General features: G+C 41.4%; 1 protein-coding gene across 1 annotated transcript; it reads left to right on the forward strand.

Moving 5' to 3' along the window:
- Positions 1–402: 402 nt before the first annotated feature.
- LOC306735372 (calpain-1 catalytic subunit-like) lies at positions 403–17,282 on the forward strand. The gene is given in 20 exon segments (XM_079216832.1): positions 403–424; positions 3,579–3,890; positions 4,102–4,171; positions 4,370–4,488; positions 4,595–4,728; positions 4,833–4,999; positions 7,156–7,159; positions 7,227–7,301; positions 7,571–7,731; positions 7,990–8,156; positions 8,473–8,484; positions 8,571–8,779; positions 9,154–9,199; positions 9,986–10,054; positions 10,377–10,434; positions 11,039–11,055; positions 11,057–11,117; positions 12,034–12,147; positions 16,411–16,463; positions 16,700–17,282. Coding segments are annotated over 19 exon segments (1,857 nt in total). The 5' UTR covers positions 403–424; positions 3,579–3,596; the 3' UTR covers positions 16,727–17,282.
- The last annotated feature ends 5,332 nt before the right edge of the window (positions 17,283–22,614 follow it).

The raw sequence follows: 22,614 nt of genomic DNA on the forward strand, positions 1-22,614 counted from the left end.
CATGAAACAGCGAACCAGCTGAGAGGTGGGGTTGCTGTCTCTTGCATGCACAGATAATGACACCATTGTTGTTCTTCCTTAACTGCTGTTACAGATACAGGCTGTGGGTGTTTGAACAAGGCAGGGCAGCATGGACACAATTAAAGCTAATCAAAATGATCTATGAATGTGGAGAGACAGCTCTTATGTAAGCTCTCAGCCACCCTCTTTCTCTGTCTGTCTATTGGTCTAACTATCACCGATGTTGATGCGGGACGCTGAACTCAGCTGCGGTAAGGTTTCCTCAGGTAAAGTTTCATGAAGGAACATCTCCCGCTGACAGCAGGAGCCTCAGGCGTCTATAGCTATTGTATAAAAACTGAAGCGTCTTCTTTTTTACTTACACTTCCACCGACACTCAAAAGGTCCCTTTCCAACTGGGGAGGTAAGATAGAGATCTTCATATGCGAGAAACACTTCAATCAGGTCGATTTACACTTTTGCTTCTTGTGGTATTGTCTTAGTAAAAGGACAATTTATTGTTGTGTTATTGACTTTGTTACTTTTTTAGACACTGAAAACCGTATTAGGGGCTTGAACTCTTTTACTTCTCCGGTATCATTTTCATATCTGTGGTCCAGGGTAAAGTAGAATTTGGGCGATACAAGCCTCAGTTTTAAATGTATCTTTTTATTTTTTGACTGCATGCTATGGCTGCAACATGCATTCTTTCATGTGTAGAATGCATGTAGAATGTCATGTTCTTTCCTGTGTAGTTTATACGTCTCCATGATCGCCAAAGTGCAAATGATACTGTGGCTCCTCCTTTAGATGTAGTGCAATCACAGTCTCATCCACAGAGACAGGCAACCTTGATCTTGGGGTTTTATCCAAATAAATGTGATTGCTTTAAACACATGGATGAATGAATGGTTTAGACCTAAAACGTAAATTGATTGATTTCCTGTTTTTTATTCCATTTGGGAAGCATATGTGATTTAGGGGAAGGGGGAATGAAAGGGAACCAACAACGCCACCTGGGGACTTGCACCCCAAGACATATACGTTTTAACAACTCTAAGCTATAGTTTTAGAATTTAAGAACATACATTCATTACCGATATTTGGCCAGAGACGTGTTTCATAAAATTATCCAGACGTTTATTAAAGGAATCAAAGAAAATAACAAAACAGACAAAATGGGTGTGGCAAAACACCGCAGGGCCAAGACAGGGGCCCAAAGGGAGTGAGGCCTTGGCAACAGGTGCCTTATACTGTATATATTGGCAGCGATTGGGTGGAGGTTCAAAACCCTCCTCTCCCTCCTGTGAGGAGCATTCCCCACTACACATACTTCTACGACTAACAATACTAGGAATAGACGATGATGAATAAGACAAACGTTTGTTTTTTGCTTCTGAAAGGGAAATTGAAGTCAGTGAACCACTCGGCTTGTGTTCATGTTGTCTATAGTTTAAAGGAATGGAATGTAGTTTCTGTCAAATGCCTATTTTCAAAAGCTGGTTTGACAACAAATTGGGTTGAAGTTTACTCGTCAGGAAAGTCAGCACATAGACGTAGGCTATTTTTTTTTTATATAATGTTTTTAGAAACATGGGTCTCTTCAGAATCCTTCAAACAACAACAACAGAATGTTGTCTAAACTGTGTCTAATTACAAAGTATTTGAACAACAAAGATGTTTTAACAATAAAGTCGTACAAATATGACCTTCCTATCGTAAATATAAGAGCACATGTTAAAAAGATCCGGGATAATTTCCCCCCACCAAGTCTACAACAACATGTTAGATATTGACAGAAATAAAAATAATCCTGAGGGTTCTCAAGCGCTTTAAACGCTCCATGACTCAAACCACACAGCGACCGCCATTCACGGGACACGAGGAAGTCAAACTTCACATTCCACAGATTTTAGAGCAGGGCGTCGCAGCTGCGCTCCACCGACTGCATGGCGCAGTGCATGATGGGAAACGCCTGGCTGTCGCGCCATCTAAGAGCTGATTGGCTCTTGCATGTGACAACAAACACCATGTTTTGTCGAAAATCCTTATTTTATTCACTCTCCTGTTTTATCTAAAATCCAAAATGAGCATCAATGTCTTTCACAGGCAGACATACAAATAACAAAGGATGCAGGCAAATGCACATTTCTACATAAATATATATTAACAAAGACATGAATAAATCAGAATGAGTTCTACAACTACAAGTAGCCGACAGATCGGGTCCAACAGGATGTTGTCTGTGACTTCCTGTGTATTCTTTGTAGGCAGCTGAAAACTGATTCATGTTATTTGTAAAATGGCCATGTAGAAATAAATTGTGTTTTGAAATAAAACTTACAGTAAGCATTAAAACCGCGAGCTTGTCCTAAACATGGTGAACACCTGAGTATTACTTTAGAATTGATGTTATAAACTAACAGTTACAGTTGTAGTAAATCGTGGGAGAAAACATTCAGTTCCATCATTATCCATTAGATCTTGCTTATAATGGTGATATAGCCTTTTACATTTTGATTATATACTACAATATAAGATTACAAATCTTGTTATTTGTTCCCCATTCTCCAATCATATTATAAATATATCTTTACTTGCAATGGAAGGATTCCTTCTGGGAATAGTATTTTAAGGTATTTTTAAGGTTAATTAATGTGTCAGGGAAGAGAGACCTCTATGCACCAATACCAATGCAATATAAAAGTGTAAAAGGTCACTGCAGAGCTGCCAGCCACTAATGGTCAGTATGTTTAAATATACTTTTTTTTCTGGGGGTAGTCTTTCATTTTCAGTGTGTCAGTAGCTGGAGTTTAGTATGCATGAGGCAGATATCAGCTTCTTTCAAATCCCAAGTTTTTTTTGGGGGGGGGGGGGGGGGGGGGGGGGTCAGTGTGTTGGTGTGGTGTGTGATTCAGTGATGTAGTTCTGGTTGAGTCTTGATAGCCAGCAACTTATAGGCTGTGCATAAAAACAATACTACAAACTGAGAAATTCGATTGGTAAGTTTTCCCCATTTATTGTGCTGAACGTTTGCCCTAAAATTGAACGAAAGATGAAATTTAACTTTGAGAATAAAAGCAAACAGATATGAAAAAAAAATGAACATAAACAGACTTATATCTCGTTTCTAATAAAAGGAGGAACTGAAATGTGCAGAGAATAAAAGAAGACAGCTATCGTGAGGAAAATATTACCTTGATCTCAAAAGCTTATAAGACTGCCAATCTATTATACGTTTTATATGCAGAACTTAATTGAATTTCTCTTTCAAGAGTGTATTCCAAACGCAAAGTGTCAGCTTTGTCAAGTGAATGAATCCTAAAACTGAAGTTTCTTTGCATGCAAATGATTTGTTCAGAGTGTCTTTGCATATTTTTCCATACCGTGTCTTGGTTATAACTATGTTGTTGAATCTGCTGTTTGTGTTACCATAGTTATTTCAGGAAATAGTGGAATCAAACAGTTATTGATGAAGATGGATGTTTTAACTCAGTCTATATTCATAGAATCTCAAAAGCAAACTTCTTAAAACTTTTTTTTTTTTTAAATGTTTGTGATCTCCTTTTTCTGAACAGAGTTCCAACACCGTAGCAATGGCTTCACCTGGTGAGTGCATGAGCATTATGAATGCCCGCAAAATGAAAGATGGCTCTGGGACCTTCACCAACCCCGAGCGGTTTGAGAACCAAGACTTCGAGCAGCTGAAAAAGTTCTGTCTAATCAAACGGCTGAGGTACGTCGACGACATGTTCCCCCCCGACAGGACGTCCATCGGCGAAGGGGTACTGAGTCCTTCTCAACGGCAGCAAGTGAGGTGGATGAGACCAAGGGTGAGTGTTTCATTTGAATCCTTGTTACTGTTTGGCAGGCCAGTACACCTAGCATGTGTCAGATGTGTATCAAACCTTTCATATCACCATCAGTGAATCATTTGCTTCAGTATTGATGTCAGAAATATTGCTTAATGCATTTTTCAGGATAAACAGCAGAGGTCCAAGACAAACCTAACAACGATGTAGTGTATTGTTGGATTGTTATCTGACATTCAGGAACATATTAAAGCTTTTACAAGTGTTGTCAGCAATTTCTCTGTTTAAGAAAATCGTTCCAAATCCCTGTTTTGAAGTTGCCGGGATCTCCAGGTTTGACTTTGGCCAAGGCATGGTTGGTAAGAAAATTGCTTAATTTCATAATAATGCATAAATTGTTGGTCTAGCAATGTCATTTTACAAGAACAGACAATACAAGAGAGAAGAGAAGATATTGTACCAATGCATTTGATTCCTTCTTAATCAACTGTGTTATTATTATCAATGGTTTGTAATCTCTTACCTTCCTGCCAACTCAATGATCATTTTCCATACAGGAAACTGCTGGTTTCTCTCATCTATCGGAGCTCTGACGTTCCAAAGTTTCATCCTTAAGCAAGTTGTTCCTCTTGAGCAAAGATTTGATGAGGACTACTGTGGGCTGTTCCACTTCAGGGTAAATCATTGCGAGAAGTGTTGGTCAAGAAGTAGATTCTGCTAAATAGTAAATATCGCATTTTAATATAAATCTCTTTATATTCTCTACTTTCTCAACCACTCAGTTCTGGAGATTTGGAAGATGGGTGGATGTTGTCATTGATGATAAGCTACCAACAATTGACGGCAGACTGATATTCGTTAAGTGCAAAAACCCGTCTGAGTTCTGGGCGGCTTTGCTGGAGAAAGCCTACGCCAAGTAGGACAATACAATGTCTTGTATCCTAAAATGCTTTTTCACATAGTGATATTTACCTTTTTTTGGAGTATTTGTGAAATTAATTTCACACCCAATTGTGTCAGGTTGTGTGGCTCCTACTCGGACATGAAGGATGGAACCCCTGCCGAGGCTTTGGTGGACTTCACCGGTGGTGTTCACATCTGTATTGATCTGAAAGAACCTCCCAAAGACCTCTGGGACCTGATGTGTAGAGCCGGCCAGTCCAAGTCACTGATGGGCACCGCAGGGGGTAAGCATGAACGTTCCACACAAAACCATGCTGGTTCTTCTTGGTTTTATGTGCTGACATGTTTCATAAAAAAACATCCTAAGGTTGAGATGATCTGAGCCTCAATCTTTGGTGTTTGATAGATGGATGTTCGATGTGATGGCCTTTCTGGCTACCAATGTTTTTACTTGTCATGTAACTTACATACTCAGTGCTGAGCATGCCTTACAGTTACAGACTCACATTAGGGAGGGAGACATCCTGCTGCTTTAAATGTTAGCATTATTAATTATAAATCTGATAAGGGGAAATTCCACCATAAAGCTTCAGCGTGCTAAGAAAGCAGAGATGCATGCTGTTGCAGGTCACAGTCTATCAAAACATATATCATAGAGCACTATGACTGTCTACATGGATTGTTGGTACAATGAAAAAGGGAAACAAATGGCCCAAAGTATTATCAGAAATACTTAATATTTCAGTATGTGCTGGGAGATTAAAGTAAAACTACTACGAGACTAACTAAATATAAATACATATGAGTATGATTATTAAAACCATTAGTCTTGTTGTAATTTAATTCATTATTAGTTTGTTTGTACTGGCTATTTGTCCCTATGAACATTGTTGACTTTAATTGTCCAAACTGACCCCTAAATGGTTCCTCAGAATCTCACTGGTGTAAGTCTGGTCGGGTACATTTTGGGAATTGAGCACTGACATGATTTCATAATAGTTCACGCTCCTTTCATGAACGGTGAGAGAAACCAAATCTCCCGAAATGGAAAGTGCTGGAGGCTAGTGTCTGTAAGACATTGACAATATGTGATGGAAGATAGGTTGAGACCAAGGTTTTGAATGGTTGCACTGTAATGATGCATTGAAGCAGTTAATCACGTTGTCTAGTGGATGTCACATACGGTCATCCAGTTCATTTGCATTGAGTCAACACATCATTTTCACATTATATTTAGTTCATTTTACAACATTTAAAAGACGTGTTGATGTGATCAATTTGGCGAATTGGAAAACATTAATGTCCAAAGAAATAGGTCATTATTTCAGGCTGAGAATGTTATAATGTCAAAGGGTCAAATCAATATGCTTTAATATGTTTTATGTTTTTAAACATGCACATTGCATTGATGAGCCTCTATATCCCCTTTTGTACTTTTTTTTATTGAGCTAATCTAATATCTAACTACCAAGAAGACGTTTTCTCTAATACTCATGCTTATAAAAGAGTTTACTACATTTATAATATTTTATATGTAGCCGCTGTTGCCAATTCTGTGTTCATTTATTTCATGGTTCAGGAAAAGTATGTTGCACACGACTACCTGCAATGATAACATACACATCTATATCTTGTAGCAGTCAAGATTTTAAGCTTGAAGCTTACATTTGGTTAATTTATAGAGTTTTGGGGTAATACAGTCCTTTAGTTGGCCTCTACTGTATATTGTGTAATAACAATTGTGTTTTCTCTGGTAATTGCTTAATTGGAATGGAGACTGGAGTGATGCGTAAGAACGACCCCGAGTACAGTGACTGTTTCACACGGAGGAAAGGCTCTGATTTGCTACCTCAGGAGATAGAAAGCCAAGTTTCGGCAAGTCTTCTCCATTCATATAGTACAATGGCATTGCTTTTCACATGAGCTAAATTAACAATATCCAAAGTATCTTAGCTTCTTAACTTTAACCAAATTATTACTATTCCAAACTCAGCAAAATGAAAAATCCAGTTTGTGCTGGTGAAGTATAATCCCCTCAGTTCATGTGGCTATATGTTAAGCATGCTGACAGCGTTTGGAACAGAGCCATGAGAAATCTCCGGCTGTCTCATCTTCAGGCTTTGACAGTTTTAGGTCTCAGCAAGCCAAGTTCCTATGGACTGGAAATGCAGCTTGATGACATTTTTGCCAACGGAATGTCTGTTAGCTTTTTCAACTTAATGTCATGATACTATGGAAACTATTAGTAATCACACACATTAATCAACACTGTGATCTGTTTGTTGCTCTGTCTTACCCAAGGCATGAGTACTCCAGTGGTTTGGTATTGCACTTACATAGTTAGGGGTTTCCTAAAAGGCCGATGGAATAAAAGTACAAAAGTAAAAACCAACTGGCCTCACCCGTGTGCTCTTGGCTCTGAGATTGTGCCCCTTTTCAGAAAGGTTACTTGCCTCTCATTAAAAACAATTTTGCCTCTTCTCTTACTTCCCTGACAACTTGCATCTAAAGGTCGTCTTCATGGAATACTGTGAGTCCTCAAGATCGTGAGATGTGCCTTGTAAAGAGGGATGATGGGGAGTTTTGGTAAGTATGCTAAAATCAAAAAATTTCAAATACAAAACGTTTTGACATACTTAAACAAATAGAAAGCAGCAACTGACACATGTTTAATTTGTTTTCTCAATATGTTCTTTGATTAAAACTTTATTTATACTTTATAATTAAAAAGGGATTAAAAACTACTTTGTATTGTGAAACCACAGTTTTACATTTAAAAAGTACAGTAGCTGGATTGAAGTAAATGTAGGCTAACACAACCATGTGTTATCTAAAGGAATCCCCGATGTCAACAGGATGACCCTGGAGGACTTCTGTAGGTTCTACTCAGATCTTGACATCTGCTGCCTGTGTCCTGGATTCCTTGATGAGAACTCTTCATGCCACTGGAAGACCGCCTTCTATGACGGCCGATGGGTTGCAGGCACAACTGCTGGAGGATGCATGAATAACCTCGGTAACTCCAGGATAATTGGTGCAAAACTGTCCCCCTTAAAAGTAGTATGGAGACTGGAGCATGGCAATATTAAAATATATAGATCGTCATTGAGAGAAAACCTTGAAAACACACACACACACCTTTATATCCATCCATCATTTCTGTCAGTTTATTACATAGAATAATTGGGTTTAACCTTTTTAAAATGATGAACAGATTCTCCCGTCTCTGAGCAAAATGGTAGAAGGCTAAAATGTTTCCCTCTTTGCCTTCCAGACAGTTTCCGCGCTAATCCCCAGTATGGTGTCAAGATTGATAAATTAAACAGTGAATGTTCTACGAAACAGGGTGACAAAAACCTGCTGGTGTCTCTCATGCAAAAGCCTGACAAGAGAAACAGACGCCTGGTCAAAAATCTCCACATTGGATTCTATGTATTTGAGGTAAATATTACCCTTCATTGTTCTTCTCACAGTGTGACGACTACTGTGGATATATAATGCAGACATGGCAGGTAATTAAAGCAAAACTGTAGCTTATGTACGCTCAGTAACCACCCTGTGTCAGTGTTGTAAACGAATATCAGGCCTGAATCAGAAAGTTAGCATTTACATTTTTGTGGCTTATGCCAAAGACGCAATGAAACATCATGATACATTAGTTCTCTAAGCCATTTTGAATGCAGCATATTCCAAGTCTCAAGTAACCATATATTTCAGCCCCTAACAAAAACTTAATTTTCTTCATATTTTTTCTCAGGTGACTGAAGAAGTAAGTAACATTTTCAGTCTAAACACAGTACATGACTGATTACATTGTGCCGCTACGATATGAACTGAAAGATGTATTCATTACAGTTCAAGGCACAGAGAGGGAAGTTCCTAGCCTCTTTCTTCGGCGGGAACAAACCTGTTGCCCAAACAAAAAGCTACATAAATGGGCGCGAGGTGATGGAGTTCCTGATGCTGAAGCCTGGCGAATACCTGATTGTGCCGACCACCTTCAATCCTAATGAGACGGCCTCCTTCATCCTGACCATCATCTCCAAGGCAGAGACCCACGTCCAGTAAGTCCGTCACAAAGGAATCTTTCAAAAAGCTTGTACAGTTAATCTATATGACAAACACACAAGAAGAAGACTACTACAATTACTCCCATTCCTTATTAAAAAACAAATCACATTATTTTACTAATTACTCAGAAGCAAAAGTAATGTGTCAAAGGTGCTTTTAAACAACGCTAAAGCACAGAGATATTAACCCTCCATCGAACTCCTGTTAAGACTACGAACAAGTCAATCCCCAAAATGTTCAATTAACGAAGCATTAGCAACTGTAATGTCATTACTGAACTTAAAAAAGGAATACCTTACACTACTTGTGACTGCATGTAATGCATTACGGCCTCAATGTCCTGATGTCACTTCCTCTTTCCATTTAGTGAGAATTCTGGTGGCCAAGACTACGAAGATGAAGATGAAGAAGAGGTGTGCAATATTTTTTATTATAATACGGGTAGATCAAATCAAGCATTCTGATTGGTTGAGAGTGACTCACGGGGTGTACTTTATTCAGCCATGAAGTACTGTACAGTCTGTTTACATTTAGAGCGTTCCATATCAGTGCGCACTTAACCGAAAATGAGGAAGTGAGTTTTAAAAAACTCAAACGCTTCTAGATCATCAACCACAGGTCCGATCTAAGTGCTGTAAACCCTTGTGAGAAGAGAAACGATGGACTACATTTAATTTTTTTTTAAAAATATTTTTATAATTCCGTAATTCCGTAAGCTCCTCAACATGACAACTAATTTAGTACCCCTAACAACGGCGGATTTCGTTCAAAATACCACGGCTGTAACCGTAGAGACTGTACGAATCAGTAGTAGGACTTCACTGTTTGTAAAGTATTGCGTCCCGTATGTGTATGGCGGCAACCGGGACTCTGTCGCTGAAATGCGATACACAACGTTTGGTGGCTACAACTATTTTGTGCTGAAAGGGAGCTGACTATTACTATTTATAAAGTCGCAGGTACCCGTATTATGAAAGCAATAAGGTACTCAAGGCAGTACTGTATCTACAATAATGTACAGTTCAAGGCTAACAACAACCTTGAACAGTACATTATTGCACGACACAGTACTGCCAGTATTGGTATTGCTGTTGTGTTACATGCTGGTTACTGTGTTGATTGCATCGATAAAATATGACTCAAACATATTGAACAGCGCAGTAATTCATGTGGAGCTGAAAACACTTCATCTTTTACAGCCCCAGCAATTGGAGAACAAAGAAGACGATGAAAAAAAGAGAACCTGGTTCCGTCAGAACTCAAACAAGGTAATTTGTGTGTCTTAAAGCAATAGTGCAACATTCTGTAAAAGATGCATCTTGCATTATCCGCCGGTGTAAACTTTGACAAGTTATTGGTCCTAACCCCGAAATATGTTCGTACTGTATTTTCTATATTTGAGCTAATATTGTTATTTTTTCTTCTTTGGTGGTTAATGCTCCATTACATCAGAAACCTGCAGCTATTTATATCAATATCATGATGTGTAGCATGCTATGATTTCCCCTCAATATAAAAATGGTAACTAAGATCCAGACAACCAAATGTGAGCCAAATATGAGTCATTCCTTGTTTTCCTTCCATTTCCAGTCTGAAGAAGTGGACGCTGAGCTGCTCCTGAAGCTTCTAAATGAACAAATCCTGAAAGGTTTGGACTTTAAAACTCTAAGAGCATGAGCCAACAACATCCTTAAATAATTGTGTGTCGCACTGCTATGGCAAATTAAGTGCTTTGCTATTTATTTGTATTTATTTATGTCACATTTATTATGAATTGGCGTTCTGTTCTTTTCTCCAGCTCAGCTGTCAAATTTGCTGAAGGAGGAATTTCTCACAGTCAATGTAATTGCGTAAGACATAGAAGTAGTGCACATGTCAAAACCTGCCTGCCCTTCTGGTGTTTTCACACACAAGAATAGATGGAAAAGGTCAGCTTAAGACATGAAGCAACATGTGCATCTTTGATATCTTAATGTTGGTTTAGACATCAATTACCGGCAAACTGAATGGTGAAGAATTTGTTTGTCTGTGGAAGAAGGTCACCACGTACAAGGTAAAACAAAAGGGACCTAGTGAAGGTTTAATCATTTCATAATAGAACAAAGATGACTAGGCATCTACCTAGTAATTACGTACATGCCTGTATTAAAGCAGCGTTGGGGTGTGTCCTGTGTTAAAGTTTAGAGGTTTTTTGTTTTCTTGCTGTGACGTGCTCAGACTTTTATGTAACTAACCGTCTTCTCCTTCACCAGGACATCTTCTTCCGTTCTGATGTATCACACACAGGAACACTGTTACTGAGTGAGCTGAGGAACGCCATCATGACTTCAGGTAGACACTCAGCCACTTCCATTTGTCTACGATAGACAGAATTCAACCATCGAGGGATTGTTCCTCTTTAAATCTTACGAATTGAATTCTCGCCAACGCAAATTGTTCCTTATGCGTAGCCTTAATCTGTTTTTCTTCTTCTGAAAAACAATTAGATCAAACCAGTTGTCCAATAATATAATGTGTACACACAAGTGACCAAGAATACACACATTTCACATTCATTTGTGTTCATAAAGATTTGTATCATGACGATGTATTGCCTTCCACGCATGCATGTTAGCACTCGCTGTGCATAAACAAAAACATTTCAAACATTACTCTCGCTGTGCCTGGGGGTCGGCGACCACAGAAGTCTAGAAATGATTTATTTATATCACTAATGCTAATCATGCCACAAAAAACCCACACAGTACAACAGCTGGTTGGTACCACATGTGAACCAATTGGGTTCTACGTCTTTATAAGGGTGGTGCAAAGACTGTTTTATTACAGGGTGTAAGTCTTGGGGCTGCAATGTATTAAATGCATTTTGATGTATCCACATCTTATGTTGCTGGGGAATGCAGCAGGGAATCGTAAAGGAAGGTTTTGTAAAGTTTGGGAAGGTTTTTGTCCACATTCACAATTTCTAACTCCTAAGCCGTGATAAAAGTACAGCACGTCTGGCAACAATATGAATACTGAACTGTACTCCAAATATGTGATCCTCTGCTTCTGTGTTTGACTAACACTGAGGATGAAAACGTATTTACTTTATTTTCACTTGTATTGGGAAAAGCATAGACGTTTTTCATCAAATCATATTTCTCAATGACATGGACAATAATCCTCAGATGAATCATGAATGAAAATAGTTTGTTGATGTCCAAATATAAAATCATACTTAAAGTGTTGTCCTCTGTATGTTGGTCAGGAAAGAGGATGAACGATGACATTCTGAATTTGATGGCTGTGCGCTACGGTGCCTCTGGACAAATAACGCTGGAAAGCTTCATCAGTCTGGTCCTTCGCTTCGACAGCATGAACCGTAAGTACATTTGGGCAGCTAACGACAGGAGACAACACTAAAGTCAACATAGATACTCTCCTCAAAATGTTATCCTTGACTTTGAGAATCTTTTTTGTGATCAGTAAACCATTTTAGCCCATTTTGTGTAAATCCAATTCACCATGAAAGAATGTCAGAATACCATGTCCCCCGACAACAAAAAATGCAAAGGTACCACAAATAAGAAACTATTTCAATCTGGGCAACAGTCTAACAATTCAAACCCCAAATTAGTTTATAGACTTGTCTCTGCATTTATGTAGCAGTTGTGTACTCTCTCTTGCATTGTGTTTTAGTCAGTCAAGCACACTTGATTTTTCATTGGCTCCAACCAGCCGTTTATTCACTTAGACGGCTCCCGTAGTTCTGTGACACGGAGTTACCGTACACGGAGACAACGTGCTGTAGACACGGAGACAATGTGCTGCAGACACGGAGACAACGTGCTGTAGACACGGAGACAACGTGCTGTAGACACGGAGACAACGTGCTGCAGCTGCAGACACGGAGACAACGTGCTGCAGACACGGAGACAACGTGCTGCAGCTGCAGACACGGAGACAACGTGCTGCAGACACGGAGACAACGTGCTGCAGACACGGAGACAACGTGCTGCAGACACGGAGACAACGTGCTGCAGACACGGAGACAACGTGCTGTACACACGGAGACAACGTGCTGTAGACACGGAGACAACGTGCTGTACACACGGAGACAACGTGCTGCAGCTGTACACACGGAGACAACGTGCTGTAGACACGGAGACAACGTGCTGCAGACACGGAGACAACGTGCTGCAGACACGGAGACAACGTGCTGTACACACGGAGACAACGTGCTGTACACACGGAGACAACGTGCTGCAGACACGGAGACAACGTGCTGCAGACACGGAGACAACGTGCTGTACACACGGAGACAACGTGCTGCAGACACGGAGACAACGTGCTGTAGACTAGGAGACAACGTGCTGTAGACTAGGAGACAACGTGCTGCAGACACGGAGACAACGTGCTGTAGACTAGGAGACAACGTGCTGCAGACACGGAGACAACGTGCTGCAGACACGGAGACAACGTGCTGTAGACTAGGAGACAACGTGCTGTAGACTAGGAGACAACGTGCTGCAGACACGGAGACAACGTGCTGTAGACACGGAGACAACGTGCTGTAGACTAGGAGACAACGTGCTGCAGACACGGAGACAACGTGCTGTAGACACGGAGACAACGTGCTGTAGACACGGAGACAACGTGCTGTAGACACGGAGACAACGTGCTGCAGACACGGAGACAACGTGCTGTAGACACGGAGACAACGTGCTGCAGACATGGAGACAACGTGCTGCAGACACGGAGACAACGTGCTGCAGACACGGAGACAACGTGCTGTAGACTAGGAGACAACGTGCTGTAGACTAGGAGACAACGTGCTGCAGACACGGAGACAACGTGCTGTAGACACGGAGACAACGTGCTGTAGACTAGGAGACAACGTGCTGTAGACTAGGAGACAACGTGCTGTAGACTAGGAGACAACGTGCTGTAGACACGGAGACAACGTGCTGCAGACACGGAGACAACGTGCTGCAGACACGGAGACAACGTGCTGTAGACTAGGAGACAACGTGCTGTAGACTAGGAGACAACGTGCTGCAGACACGGAGACAACGTGCTGTAGACACGGAGACAACGTGCTGTAGACTAGGAGACAACGTGCTGTAGACTAGGAGACAACGTGCTGTAGACACGGAGACAACGTGCTGCAGACACGGAGACAACGTGCTGCAGACACGGAGACAACGTGCTGCAGACACGGAGACAACGTGCTGTAGACTAGGAGACAACGTGCTGCAGACACGGAGACAACGTGCTGTAGACACGGAGACAACGTGCTGTAGACTAGGAGACAACGTGCTGTAGACTAGGAGACAACGTGCTGTAGACTAGGAGACAACGTGCTGTAGACTAGGAGACAACGTGCTGTAGACACGGAGACAACGTGCTGCAGACACGGAGACAACGTGCTGCAGACACGGAGACAACGTGCTGTAGACTAGGAGACAACGTGCTGTAGACTAGGAGACAACGTGCTGCAGACACGGAGACAACTTGCTGTAGACACGGAGACAACGTGCTGTAGACTAGGAGACAACGTGCTGCAGACACGGAGACAACGTGCTGTAGACACGGAGACAACGTGCTGTAGACACGGAGACAACGTGCTGCAGACACGGAGACAACGTGCTGCAGACACGGAGACAACGTGCTGTAGACTAGGAGACAACGTGCTGCAGACACGGAGACAACGTGCTGTAGACACGGAGACAACGTGCTGTAGACACGGAGACAACGTGCTGCAGACACGGAGACAACGTGCTGCAGACACGGAGACAACGTGCTGTAGACTAGGAGACAACGTGCTGTAGACTAGGAGACAACGTGCTGCAGACACGGAGACAACGTGCTGTAGACACGGAGACAACGTGCTGTAGACTAGGAGACAACGTGCTGTAGACTAGGAGACAACGTGCTGTAGACTAGGAGACAACGTGCTGTAGACACGGAGACAACGTGCTGCAGACACGGAGACAACGTGCTGTAGACACGGAGACAACGTGCTGTAGACATGGAGACAACGTGCTGTAGACACGGAGACAACGTGCTGTAGACACGGAGACAACGTGCTGTAGACATGGAGACAACGTGCTGTAGACACAGAGACAACGTGCTGTAGACTAGGAGACAACGTGCTGTAGACATGGAGACAACGTGCTGCAGACACGGAGACAACGTGCTGTAGACACGGAGACAACGTGCTGCAGACACGGAGACAACGTGCTGCAGACACGGAGACAACGTGCTGTAGACACGGAGACAACGTGCTGCAGACACGGAGACAACGTGCTGCAGACACGGAGACAACGTGCTGCAGACACGGAGACAACGTGCTGCAGACACGGAGACAACGTGCTGCAGACACGGAGACAACGTGCTGTAGACACGGAGACAACGTGCTGTAGACTAGGAGACAACGTGCTGTAGACACAGAGACAACGTGCTGTAGACACGGAGACAACGTGCTGTAGACATGGAGACAACGTGCTGTAGACACGGAGACAACGTGCTGTAGACATGGAGACAACGTGCTGTAGACACGGAGACAACGTGCTGTAGACACGGAGACAACGTGCTGTAGACATGGAGACAACGTGCTGTAGACACAGAGACAACGTGCTGTAGACTAGGAGACAACGTGCTGTAGACACGGAGACAACGTGCTGCAGACACGGAGACAACGTGCTGTAGACACGGAGACAACGTGCTGCAGACACGGAGACAACGTGCTGCAGACACGGAGACAACGTGCTGCAGACACGGAGACAACGTGCTGCAGACACGGAGACAACGTGCTGCAGACACGGAGACAACGTGCTGTAGACACGGAGACAACGTGCTGTAGACTAGGAGACAACGTGCTGCAGACACGGAGACAACGTGCTGTAGACTAGGAGACAACGTGCTGCAGACTGGGAGTAAACAAAAGAACATTTCAACTTAACATACCTGGCAAAACAACAGACACACATTAGTTTCCTCATAGGCCACCTCTTCGCAATATGCTTCGGAACTGACAAAGTAAACAAACAATCATTTTTAAACCTATATTATTTTTATTAACAAATATACATTTGTAGACTGGGCAGAATGCACGGGGTGCACTGCTCAAGACCGCAGGGGCCCAGTAGGGGCGGGGCGCTAAAGTCACATAGCACACTAGTCTCGTGGCCAACTGACAACACATAGTAAATAAAGGACAGTGATGGATGGCAAGTGGAATCATCAACTCCTTTACATTTAGGCAGAGTTTTTCCTGAAACAAATCAACAAATCAAAAATGATCAGTGTCTAATAACCACCTTGCTCTGACACTGGAAGGTGAGGGATCTGCACCTGAGGAGTGAAGTATCATATGGATTTGGGCCACATTTGCATTTATTTGCAATGTGAACGTAGACAAAGCATGGAGATAGTGTGAGGATTTCTCCAGCGCCACCATGAGGTTCACGTTCGTAGTTTAAAGGGAAATGTAAACTACTAATGCGGCAACACATAGGTGCTGAAGGGATTTATATATATGTAAGCATGTTAGCATGTTGATGTTAGCATAAACTGCCTTCTGTTGTCTGGTTCCCACTTCCTGCTTTTCTGGCGTAATAGAGATTTGTGTCTTTCTCAATAGGCATCTTCAAGAAGTTTTCCAATGGAAATAATGTGACTCTTCTCAAATCAGAGGTAGGCAAAGAAAAGTAACATAAGGGTTGTGAATTTTAATTTTCTTAACCATTTCAAAATGTGGAAATATCGGAAAAGTAATGGAAATATTGTATTGGAGTAAAGAATTCTGTGTTTCATACCATTCATGTATTAAGTCATATATATATATAAGTCATTCTTGGACTACATGTTTAGTTTCCTGTAATGAAATGTTTAACCAGTGCAATATTAATCTATTCCTCCTTAATTTGCAGTGGCTGTACCTTTCGATGTACACCTAATCTCACAGAGAAGATGGACTGCAGGATTCTTTTGGAATTACAACAGCAGATGATGTGAAAGAAAATGAATACACAAGATGTTCTTCTGCAAATTAGCTTTTATGTGGTAGGAAATAAAAGGGCATTTAACTCTGCTAATGTTGGTGATATAACGAAAACTGTGTATTCATATACTCCTCCCACTTTGTAACGCAACGGCTGCAATTTCCCCTGGGATAAAGTTTGATTGTATTTTATCATCCCAACCTGCGAGAGGCATCAATGTGCCCCGAGGCATTCAGTCTGCTGGATATCTTATAGAAGAAGAACTTCCGTTTGCCAGATTGCCAGATGTGACAATACAGACCGACAAATATGCTTACCTATGAGGCCAATATGAGCACAGCATTGCATACAACAAAACGCAACAGTTTAGGACTGTCTCATGAGTGCGTTGTTACATAAGGGAAATAAAACAAATTCTGTTAAAATTGAATACCGATTTAGAGCACAAAAACACAATGGGATCACGAACACAAAAACATTTATACAATTTACAAATATAAATATAACCTATTTCACCCTTTTAAGACGTTTCTCTGATTTACTTTTTTAATGTTTGTGGGTTACTGCATGTTCTATATTGTAAAGTGGGCTTTTTTTCCTTTTTGCTACGTTAACGTCAGTCAGTCCACCATTGAATATTACGACAACGACTGAATGGATTTCCATTTGATATTTGTTACATATATTCATGGTGCCTAGAGGACACTGACTTTTGGTGATCCCCTTTGGTGATCGCTTAAAAAGTGACTTTACGTAAGTTAGGCCCGGCCTAGGGGAGCCTAAGCGCAACATAACATACGAGTCTCCCCACCTCCCCACTTCCCAAATTAGACACCCTCGCTAACCCCACCACCAGAGAATCTGTGACGTGCAGCATGGCCAGGTTGGAAGCTGGAGAGAGCGCTGGCCTCCACAGGTTCCCTCTTAAATATCGCCACCTGCGATGAAACGAAGCACTTTGACATGCTAACTGTGGGGGGGACTGCGGATCGAACCGGCTCCCTTTTTGGTTGCAGGATGACCACTCAATAACTAACTTCTGTAAGAATGTGTGTACCTGGTGATTTGGGTTGGGCAACTTTTTCGTTGGGCTCAACTTCAGAAATGCAGACATGCTAAAGTTGCAGAAACCTATGAAACCTATACATTTCAAAGTTTACATTAAATGATTACAAGAGCACATCTGAAACATGATTATCTGATATTATCATAACATAAATCAGCCCATCATCGACCATTCAATACTTTTACAGATGTTACTTTGCACATACTGTTAGCTCTACTTTAATTACAGTTTGACTTCGTTCTACTTCCATGCAGGTCGGCGTAGGTCATGGCCAGGTTATATTACGAGTGTGTTTCTGTTCTCTTTTTTGTCTGATAATCGATCCCACCTTGTCTAAACTTTTTAGGCTAAGCTCTGGCAAATATCACAAGACATGTAAATACATCTGGCCTCCTGCAAACAACATTGTTTCGCTCTCTGCATCCAAATTCACAAAAATAGTGCCCCAATATCTTGTTTAGGCATTGGCAAAAAGAAAATGAACGAAACACTGCCCTCCATGACAGTCACATCATATGGATGTCTGTGAGAGAGAATTTGCATGTTCTCCCTGTGTTTGCAGAAGATTTCTCCTCTACAGACATACAGGTTAGGCGAGTTGGAACTTGTACATTGACCAAAAATGTTGTTGTGCATGTCTGTTTTCCCCCACCTCTCAGCCGATGCTTAGCTGGATACACTCCTTCCATCCATTATCACCAGGAGGATATGATATAGAAAACAAATAGATTTCCATTCCATAAGTGTGACATTTTCTAACTTTGTTGAGTAAAAATAAGACATTGTTGGCCTCAGGAAATAGTGATTCTGCCACTGTGAAAGGCTCTATTCATGTAGAGACAGCTTTTGTATATACCTCAGCCACCCTCTTTCTCTGTCTGTCTATTGGTCTAACTATCACCTATGTCTGCCTGGATACTGCACTAAGCTGTGGGAAGGTTACCTGTTGCCTCAGGTGGAGTTTCATGAAGGCACATCTCCCGCTGACAGCAGGAGCCTCAGGCGTCTGTAGGTGTTGTATAAAAACTGGAGCGTCTTCTTTTTTACTTACACTTCAACCGACACTCAAAAGGTCCCTTTCCAGCTGGGGAGGTAAGATAGAGATCTTCATATGCGAGAAACACTTCAATCAGGTCGATTTACACTTTTGCTTCTTGTGGTATTGTCTTAGTAAAAGGACAATTTATTGTTGTGTTATTGACTTTGTTACTTTTTTAGACACTGAAAACGGTATTAGGGGCTAGAACTCTTTTTCTTCTCGGGTATCATTTTCATATCTGTGGTCCAGGGTAAAGTAGAATTTGGGTAGTAAAAGCCTCAGTTTTAAATTGGTCTTTTTATTTTTATTTATTTCATGAATGAATGTTGCAGCCATAACATGCAGCTTATCCAGACTGCCAAAGGGCAAATGATACTGTGGCTCCTCCTTTAGATGTAGTGCAATCACAGTCTCATCCACAGAGACAGGTAACCTTGATCTTGTGTTTGAATCCAAATAAATGTGATCGCTTGAAGCACACGGATGAATAAATGGTATAGACTAGGGGTCGGCAACGTTTTTTATTTTATTCTTTTTTTCTTATCTTGGAGTTTGAGGTGATATTGGGTCACTAAAAATAAAAATAAATGTTTAAATATTTCTTTAACTAAAATGTGCATCACATCCTGTCACGTCGCTGTCAAGCCTCTTCCCCTGCAGGTGGCTACTCGTGAATCAGAGCCCCGCCCTCGCTAAACTATCAACGGATAAATTAAAATAAGTCACGGAGAAAAGTAGTTTGAGGCTGACCTGTATTGCTGATATGTGGCGAGAAGTTAGCAAACAATAAAACATGTAATGTTGAAAGATTCCAGAACAAACACACAGCATCTGCTGAAAAGGATCAAGCAGCAGAAGAAGAAGAAGAAGAAGAAGAGCGATTTCTCAACTGCTGCAGCAAACTGAGTAAAGTAAATATACTTTCAGGAAGTGGATCATGTCTCCAAACTCCACTGCTGCTGCTGGTTGTGTGGCAGCTCATGAGACACTGAGGCGTCCGCTAGTAAAGACGGATGCTCCTCCTCCGTTTGCGGTGCTCTAAAAGTCTGTAGTGAGGACGCTCAGTGTGAACGTAGCAAAATGTATGTGTTTTAAATAGGAAACCTCACGTGAGGAGGACAGGTGTCCAGGCGTTTTTAATGGATCTCAATGTAGCGGACGCGACTATTTTTTGTCTCCTCTTCATAAGAGTTTGATAGTTATAAACAGGTAAAATGGCAATACAATGTCAAAAAATGTCTTTATTCTTGTTCTATAATTTCATAAATACAACAAGCTATAGTTTTTTTTAAACATATAATATGACTATATATAAAACTTTATAAGCTGTGATATCAAATAGCTTTTGCGGCTCCAGACACATTTTTTTTGGTGGAAAAAAGGGCAAAATGGCTCTTTGGATACAAAAAGGTTGCTGACCCCTGGTATAGACCTAAAATGTAAATTGATTGATTTCCTGTTTTTTATTCCATTTGGTAAGCATAGTACGACTAACAATACTAGGAGTAGACGCTGATGAGTAAGACAAAAGAATAGTTTGTTTTTTGCTTCTGTAAAGGGAAATTGAAGTCAGTGAACCACTCGGCTTGTGTTCATGTTGTCTATAGTTTAAAGGAATGGAATGTAGTTTGTGTCAAATGCCTATTTTCAAAAGCTGGTTTGACAACAAATTGGGTTGAAGTTTACTCATCAGGAAAGTTACCACATAGACGTAGGCTATTTCCTGCACAATATTTCATTTTGTGATGTATGAATTACACTAATGTTTTTAGAAACATGGGTATCTTCAGAATCCGTCAAACTAAACTGTGTCTAATTACAAAGTATTTGAACAACAAAGTCGTTTTAACAACAAAGTCGTACAAATATGACCTTCCTATCGTAAATATAAGAGCATATGTTAAAAAGATCCGGGATAATTTCCCCCCACCAAGTCTGCAACCAGTGTTGGGGTAGTTACTCAGAAAAAGTAACTAGTTACACGTTACTAGTTACTTCTGAAAATTGTAACTAGATTACTTTACTAGTTACTGTATTTGATAAGTAACTTCACTACTAGTTACTTTACTTTCCATTTTTTTAAGCAAATGTCCAAATTAACTGCAAAGATACATGGACAAACATCATGGCCCTTTCATCACTATATTTACAATTTTCAATAATAATGTATTATTATTAATTAATATAATTTCCAATAATAATAATCGCGCGAGTCACACGACACTTCCTGCATGAACAATCTACCGTAAACATCGGGTTACGAGCCGCTACTACCTTCGGTCAGAGTTCCCGTTAGCTCCCCGCTGTAGCCGGCTGGGGCTCCTGCTAGCGCTCCGTCACTTCCCCGCTAACTTCCGCTAGCTCTCCCTTAACTTCCACTAGCTCCCCGAAAACCACCGAAGGTAGCGGGACCAGGCTCGACACCCGACTTGGGCAGAGGGGTCGCGGGCAGGAGGGTCATGCAGGAAGGGTCGTGTGACTCGTGCGCCGCTAAAAGAGAACTTTTCGGACTGGTAAAAATGGCTTGGGTAACGCAGGAAAGCGCGTTACTGAGGTCTAGTAAAGTAGTGTAGTTACCAATATTTTGAGTGTAATGCGTTACTTTACTTCATTACCTATAATAGTAATATCATTACTGTAATCCGTTACTTTGTAACTCGTTACCCCCAACACTGTCAGCAACAACATGTTAGATATCGACAGAAACTAAAATAATTCAGAGGGTTCTCAAGCGCTTTAAATGCTCCATGACTCAAACCACACAGCGACCACCATTCAGGGGACACGAGGAAGTCAAACTTCACATTCCACAGATTTTAGAACAGGGCGTCGCAGCTGCGCTCCACCGACTGCATGGCCCAGGGCATGATGGGAAACGCCTGGCTGTCACACCATACAAGAGCTTATTGGCTCTTGCATGTGTTACCACGTTTTGTAGAAAATCCTTATTTTCTGTGTTGTAATACTTATGGGCCAGGCCTGGGCGTTTTGGGCTCAGGCCAAACGGCCGCTGTAGACATCTTAACGCTGATTGGCCAAAGCTCGACACGTCACATCAAAGATCTTCTATTACGAAGATCACGACATCAGCTTTTCTCCGTGTCTCACTCCAATCTCAGAAACGCTGGCCGGCCAGTTCAAAATGGCGAATTTCGCCGAAAGGTGACAAGTTTGCAGGTATGCAAAAAGGAGGACAAATACCCGTCCGGCTTGATGCTGCACCGGACACCGGACAGGGCATTGAAAATCCGGACTGTCCGGCCTAAATCCGGACGTCTGGTCACCCTAGTGACGCGCTGGCTAGCTAGCAAGCTAGGCATAGCTAGCATAATCAATAATATGTATGTGCCAACAAACTATGGAACACTCATGCTACTGACGGACATCGCCCCCCATCACCATCATAATGTTCTTTATCACTTTGTTTAGTGTCTATTTCCCTTTTTTGTTGAGAAGATAACTGAGACTTGTGTTTTGAGGCACTGCTTATAGATGCTTTGCAAAGCATAGATAGTCTTCACTTTAGATGAGGTCACAAAACATACTTGACTAATACTTAACTAGCGAGTAGTAACTACCTGAATTAATCATAATCATTATATTTATAAATGCATGAATAAATGACATTTTCTAAATTATCTTATTAATCATCTTTTTTTTTTTTTTTTTCAAGTCCTTAATACCTTATTTACAAATGGGGAATCCATAATTTATAAAGTATGAAAACCCAATCATGAA

This window comes from Taurulus bubalis (genome assembly GCF_910589615.1).
Source record: "Taurulus bubalis genome assembly, chromosome: 4".
Taxonomy (NCBI): domain Eukaryota; kingdom Metazoa; phylum Chordata; class Actinopteri; order Perciformes; family Cottidae; genus Taurulus; species Taurulus bubalis.